At 40.8% G+C, this 7500-nt stretch overlaps 1 protein-coding gene across 1 annotated transcript in view; it reads right to left on the bottom strand.

The window, feature by feature from the left end:
- Window positions 1–2373: 2373 nt before the first annotated feature.
- LOC122252502 (uncharacterized) overlaps window positions 2374–7500 on the bottom strand; it is a 61411-nt gene continuing 56284 nt past the window's right edge. The window contains exons 3-7 of the mRNA XM_086554856.1: window positions 6895–6951; window positions 5604–6521; window positions 5003–5471; window positions 4393–4686; window positions 2374–4176 (exon numbers count right to left, since the gene is read on the bottom strand). Coding sequence (XP_086410982.1) covers window positions 3893–4176; window positions 4393–4686; window positions 5003–5471; window positions 5604–6521; window positions 6895–6951 — 2022 coding nt within the window. The 3' untranslated portion in view covers window positions 2374–3892. The remainder of the gene's footprint in view (window positions 4177–4392; window positions 4687–5002; window positions 5472–5603; window positions 6522–6894; window positions 6952–7500) is intronic.

Below are 7500 nucleotides of genomic sequence, written 5' to 3'. Positions count from 1 at the left end.
GGGAGAGAGGGGAAAGGGGGGAGGGAGGGATGGAGAAAGGGAGGGGGAGAGGGAGGGAGGGAGAGTGTTTTTCACAATGGCCAAATTCCTAAGGTTGATATTCATAATCCTGCCACAGACCAGCTATGAACAGTGACAGTTATTTCAAAAATGCATCTAAGTCCAACAATATCACCATGGCTTACTGTCTGTAACTGTGGCTGCCTAAACGAAGTTTTAACTTTACCTGATGGCGAAGATGAGACTTCTTGTGAATCACTTACCAAAGAGGGGGACATGAGCCTAGTGAGGTACTGGGCCAACATTTGGCTCCGTTTCGCCCGAAGACGGTGAGGGAGAGAAGCGAAATGCTGGCATGTTGGCCACATCCGACCTTAGGCTTATGCGCCAAGTACAGCCTATGGCCAGCTGTTATTTTCTGTCCTCGTCCAGACTAATATAGTCAATATTGAGGACTTCACATCTTTACTTTGGTACCCAATAGGTTCAAGAAACTTCTGAAAATCAGCATCTTGGTTTGAATACCACCAACAACTTACCGATTAACAATGGAAAATTAGAAAAAAATTACCCATAGACATATATATATATATAACACGATTCAAAGAAATGCCCAAATTATGCAATATAGCCATATAAAGTAACAAGTTATTTCACAAGGAGACCAATGTGCTCAATCAACGGTGAAAATAAAGTATTATACCCACTCACTTGAAACAATACAAGGGCAAATTTTGTTCCAACAACCTAAACAGAAATACATTATTTGCTAACAATTCTAACTTAACAATATGTAACCATCTCATTCATCATAACATTTTTTATAAAGTCTTTCATTATAAATAGATGTCACACAAAGAATAACCTTAGATTTTTCAGAGTAAAAAGAAAATATTACAAGTAACTTCCTAGTCAGCAACATTTCGGATACGCCGGCACACCATAGAAAACTTTTATCGTATGAGATCAAAACCTATAATGAACAGATGATAAACACACTCCTGGCACATGGAACATAAGCAAGACCCAACTCAGAACTGGGACATTTAATGTAGGAAGGAGGCAGACAAACTCCATTCGGTGAAAAAATGATAATTTGTTGTACGGAAGACTCATGTTCTCCTCGACTTCTTCTACCTTGTAATACATGGGAGTGCACCGAGCTATGTAAAACTTTGCCTGCTCCATATATAATTTCCTCTTCTTTGCACATGTTGCAGAAGCCATGCTGATTAATTCTAAGAGCTCTCAAATACATTTTTAATAGGTCTTGTACCATTTGTGTGATAAGATATGAAGACATGAACCTTGATGTAATCCTGATGTGTCTGGCGTCTGATTTTTTAATCTATTTAAACAATCAGAAGAAAAAATGTGACTGGGGAAATAAATACTAACTTGTATTAGTACACATATAAAACAGATGTGGAGAAATGGGCAATAATAACAATGATGGTAAAAACAGGAATAATGAGGAATAAATAAGTATTGTTAGCAACTTCCAAGAACCAGGTGGGCTGAACGTCAGATATGCCACACAAAAGCCTGTTGTTAAAAGTAAAGATTCTTTCAATACCAGTTTGTGGAATCCCTTGGTTTAATCCTTGCCAAGGGTTTATAAAAAAGTATATTTTACTAATACACACAAAAATAAAAATAATATGGCTGATGACAATATCTGGATGCCAGGCTATCTAATATCACAATGTAGACAATAGTCTAGTTTGTTGTAAGTGGGAGTAAAGTAAAGTCTAGGCTTGGGTGAGGCATCTGTAAAATGTGTATGAGAAATTTCTACAAATACCTGTGATAAGATTAAAAGCTCATCAAGTATCACCAGCTGCAGCCTCAACTTTTCAATACTGCCTCACTTCAATCACAGAAACACATGACAATGCCATTGTTGTAAGTATCCAGAAATCACCTAAAAGGTGTTTTGGCTCTTTTACAACTTTCCCACAAATCTTATATATTCCTAAGTGATGCTATTCATGTATATCTGTGATATCCATAAACCTGTTTGCTGGTGCAAGTAAAGGTACATTTTTTGTTCCTCTCTAAAGGCATACACCTAATAAAACAGAAGATGCTACTTTGGATGCATAATCTGACAGAAGAGAGACCTAGATGAGAATGACTTTACTTTGTTAATTTAATCTTCAAAGGTAACATGCTGAAAAAATAACTTTTAAATCTAATAAAGATTTTACATTCTTTCAGTTGAAACAAACTGATGAACACCAGTTCTGAACCAAAACTTAATTGATGTAACATATGCTACTAAAAATGACAAAACAGTAATCATGAGAAGCATGATGTGAAGAAAATGCCTTTGTACATGTAATATAAAAAAGAAAGGCTTCAGACTCTTAATTTTGCTAATATTTTTTTCCTTTGTTTCTATTATACCTATTCTGTGTCAAACGTTTTATCTATCCAGTAGCTAATCACGAGAATTCCTGTATTACTCAATACAAAGCCAGTCCTAAACATACTTTAGACCTGGCTAGTATTCCTACATCTTGACAGAAAAATGACTGCCATAATTTTGGTTGTAAAAACAAGATCTTTGCCCTACTATGTAAAGACTGAGCAAGGGAACTAGAAAACCACATTCACAACTACTTTTTTGATCAATAGAGATGTGTATGCATCTTCAAAAGGCAGATAGGAAATGTGTTATTTACAGCTCAGGTGGCGCACACAAGAAGTAAAACCCGCACTGGATACAAGTATCAAGTAAACACAGACGAACTTAAGCATTATCATCTCCATAGCTAGTGACATCAGGTGGGATGGGATGGGGTAGTTCAAAACCTCATATACAAGCTTAAGTCAGTAAAGACACGAAAAGTGAGTTAACCACATCTAGACAAAACTATGGCAATGGAATCTATGGCGGTGTAACAGCTGAGGTCACGTCCTGATTTATAACACCATACTGTATATATGTATATATATATGTATATATATCAATAGAACAGGGATAAAATTATCTGCTTGTATTAAAAGAAGTAGCGATTGGTTACATGACGAGGTAGATTCAGCCTTTCTCTGATGATACATTACCCTCCTCATTGTATATTTTTTCAGACTATTTTTTTCTATCCTGTTGGATGCCATACGGTGAGAGAATCCTAGTGGCTTAACAATACTACTATATGGACTGATGGTCGTCAAAAATGCCACTCTAGAACTGTGGAGCTTCCATGATGATTGACCACATCCCATTCAGGGAATGTGATTCCTGAGTGTCACATTAAGATGGGTTCACTTGGAGCTCAAGTATCAACTAATACATGCAATAAGATGCCAAGTCCATTTTAAACCACAAGCAATAACATGGCTTGGGTGCCCTGCAGAGCTCACTGTAATCAAGAAAATTATTTCTATATTGCTATAACACTGTCTTCATCGTACTTCATCTGATTAATACATTTTTTTTTTTTCATTTGTTTTCTTTATACTATTTTTTAATCAACTCAATGACATCGTCTTTCTCCTCAAGGTAATTTGCGCAAACAGTGCTATAACAATTCATCTGTCAAGAGTTCAGCACACCTCAGGAAGTCTCCTTCCTTGATTGACCTGGAACACTCATCTTTTCCAACTATGGAAGCACGTCATCAAACACTGCTTTTGTGTCACAGATCTGCTGCAACACAATCAACTCTAAATCACAGACAACAGACCTTGCATTTTCTAATTTCCTGCCAAATGGCAAGACTTTCAACATAGAGGCTTGATCACCTTGGCTAAATTGAGTCACCTTGGGCTACAGGCAGTTGTGCAAAGGTATACTCATCACTTACACCTAAATCCATCTAAACAATTCACAGTGGCAAATCCTCCCTACACATTAACCTAACATCCTTCTAATGATGGGCCATCATTAAGCCACTACAGTCTCTGAGTTGAGCTCACAAAGAGTGGTGGGATCAGTACCATCAGTGTCTCCACCATCCACGTCCATTGCTTGTGTAGCAGAGGCTGCTGCTGTGCTGGTTGTAGTGACAACAGCAGGCACTGTGGTGTCTGTGGCCCATGATGCAGCAGTGTGTGGGTAGGGGCGAGCCCGGGCATCACGCCGAGCCTTGCGTCTGGCCCGTCGCTGTTCCATGATTAGGCGTAGCTGTTCCACCTTTGTCCGCATTGCTTGGTTCTCATCACCTGAATCTGTAAAAATTTTATTTCTTATAGTAATTTGTTTGTATTGTTAAGTACATTAGGCTGAATATTTACCTATACTGAATCTGTAGTATTTAAAAAACAATAATAGAAAATTGACAATATAATTAGTATACAAGTCTATTTATCTATAATCAAGTGGGAAACAATTCCAGTAAGCTTCTTAGTATCTCTACACTCAATGCAGATAGATTATCCTCTAACCTTGGTCACCAGCTTGTGGTTCATCAATAGTTTTCCTCCTATTTGCTCCCATCATGTCCTCCTGAGATTGTGGCATGTCTGTAGAGGAGGTATTCAATTGCTTTCCCTTCTCCTTGGGTACACTGCTCCCAGAACTCTTGGTCCTGGATGGCGTCGCTGAACTAAGGGTAATGCTGGTGTTGTGGCGACGGTACTGCGGTGTGGCACACAAGAGATCATTAAGTATGTGGATTATAGTCGAGATATCCCGTTTTGGCCGTCCCTGCCTGTCCTGCAGTGCTGGGTTAAGGGTACCTGAAAGAGAATTTGCTTGTTAACACCTCTGTTGCAGATAGGCCTTGAACTAAATACCTAACCATGTTAATTCACAAAACAAAAAAATACTTTCTATGGACATTAACATTAAAAATCATTCATTAATTCCGAGTAAAACATGGCATCTGAACCTTCGATAATAACTTTCTTTTCAAATCTTGTGTAGGCTCTTTAAAATAAAGTCATTAAAACATCAGTAAAGCTAAGTTTTCCATGTTCACTTTCACTGTCTTACTCTTCTCTACATGTCTGCACTGTCAACATTGAACTCCTCAACACCACTCCTTAGCCATACCTGAGAAAGTGCCTGAGTACACTCCTTTTCCGTGATGGTGCATACTCTCTATGATAGCTCCTTGTTTCTTGAACTGACTGCTGCTGTTACTGCTTCCACTACTACTGCTGGTGCCATTACTGCTACTGCTACTACTGCTGCTGCTGCTGCTGCTGCTGTTGTTGTTGTTGCTGCTGCTGTTGCTGTTACTGTTGCTACTGCTGCTGCTGCTGCTGCTGTTACTGCCACTGCTACTGCTGCCACTGCTATTGCTGCTACTGCTACAGCTGCCACTGCTGTTGCCACTGCTGCTGCCACTGCTGCTGCCACTGCTGCTGCTACTGCTGCTGTTGCTGCTACTGGAGCCGCCACTGCTACTGCTGCTGTTACAACTACTAGTGGTACTGCTGGTGCCAATGTTGTTGGTACCATTACAGGCTCCTTTTGTGCCTAAATAGGTTGCTGCAATTTCTGGAGGGGATCGACTCTCCTGTAGGAAATAAAAACAGCAATCAATGAACAATGTGCAAGTCCCTTAAATCTAAAGTTATACATTCATAATTCAATTTTACAAACCTATAAACTCAAAATCAATGACAACAAGCATCTTGACAATAAATACCTCTTTCAGCTCTGGCTTGGACGTGAGGACCTCTGAGGAGAGCTGTTTGAGGGTCTGGGTAAGATTCCGAGAGGCCTCTGCCAGGGCCTTGGTGTCCAGGGTGGCCCTGAGATCCATCTCCTCACCCCTGTGAGGGCACCCTCTCACAGGCAGGTCACTGTCATACCCAAGGCCCGAGGGAGAGCTTGCATTAGATCCGCCTGAGGATGAAGACGAGGAAGAGGCCGGGCTGTTTGGGGTCGAGGGGGAGCCTGGTATTGGGCGGTGGTGGTGATGATGGTGGTGGTGATGGTGGTGATGATGGTGGTGGTGGTGGTGAGGGGGTGTGGCTAAGTATGGAGAGGTGGGTGGGGGTGGGGATGAGGGAGATGAGTAGCCCGCACCGTGGTGGTGGAGGAGGAGACTATTGTGGTGGTGGTGGTGGTGGTGAAGCAAAGAGGACGCTGATGAGGAAGTTGGGGAAGAGGATGTGGAAGATGTAGAAGATGGGGAAGATGGGGAGGCAGCCCTAGCAGATGACGAAGACGTCGTGGAAGAGATTTGACTAGGGTTGATAGTGACAGAGGCTGGGGGAGTAGATTGGCCAGACACAGGGGACGTATGTACCGGAGAATAGCCTGCACATGTGACTGGACTATGAGGGGTGTAGGGAGGAGTCAGCGGATGGCTGTGTGCAGAGGTACGAGCAGAACCTCCTTGTTCATGGCTGTGGCTGTGTGAGCTGTGTGTGTGAGTGTGAGAATGGCTATGGCCATGGGAGTGTGTGTGGCTGTGTGAGTGAGAGTGGTTGGTCTGGAGGCGTGACTTTCTGGATCCGCCTGGGGACACAGTGGACAGCTGCAGTTGGATCAGCATCATGTGATCACCAAGGCGCATGGTCAAGTTGAGAGGGGCCTTGCCCGTTAGGAAGTCATTCACCTGCAAAAAGCACCACTGATTAATAAATACACTAAGGCAGGTGACAGAACATGACAAAATCAGTACCACAAATCACCTTATGTCAAATACAAGAAAGCTTTACATTCCAAGGTCCTTAAACCTTATTCTTGGTTGAAAACAACTGTGAAACCTGTATTTGTCTTCAAATTAACATGGATCTTAGTATTATCAGAAGGATATTTCTAAATAGCCCAACAATAATCCAATAAGTATAGTGTTAATTACAATATGCAGTTATCATATATGATACTAATGAATATAAATCCAGAACACATTAAGGTTTTTGAAAACTGATGATGGCAAGGAGTTCTAAGTTATCCATAAATACTGGTCAAGAATATCAACAACTTACTTGTCCATCGTTAAGACTCTCTAGGGCTTGCATGACACTCTGCTCAGGTCGCTGGGTCTGTAGGGAAGAAAAATTTGGATGAACAGATTGTACAGGCAATCGGAAAATAAATGCAAAATAGATTTACAAAGGAGAATCCCAAAATTATTCCGAACAATCCTTGCCGGCAATGGAAGACTTAACATTTCTAAACCATTAAAAACAAAAACCTATTATGATAATTACGGGTATACTTTAAAATAAAACATGAGCCAAAAGTGGTAACAACGATTTTCATTTTGCTAACAATGCGCCAAAATACACACTGCAGCCCTCCCATATCTGCTGCTTTCCTCTGGAGGTATCAGCTGTCACATCTGATACCTTCCCTTCTGCCACTTGCCTACATTCTTGGCGGACAATGGTAATGTACACAAGCGTTGTACTCTTCGCTACAACCGCACCAGTAGTTAAGACTGGTCTTTTGAGCAGAAATAAAGGGGAAAACATAAAACTCAAGCGAAGCTCAAACCATCAATCTACTGTAATGTTATAAAACCGAAACAACACGTCCTCATCGCTGAGAGTAATTCACAAGCAAATAAACAAAAATAAAAGCATAAACAA

Source organism: Penaeus japonicus, unplaced genomic scaffold (assembly GCF_977035675.1).
Source record: "Penaeus japonicus unplaced genomic scaffold, GWHDUDI00000001_assembly GWHDUDI00000030, whole genome shotgun sequence".
Lineage (NCBI taxonomy): Eukaryota > Metazoa > Arthropoda > Malacostraca > Decapoda > Penaeidae > Penaeus > Penaeus japonicus.
This window is presented reverse-complemented; position numbering and strand designations above follow the sequence as displayed.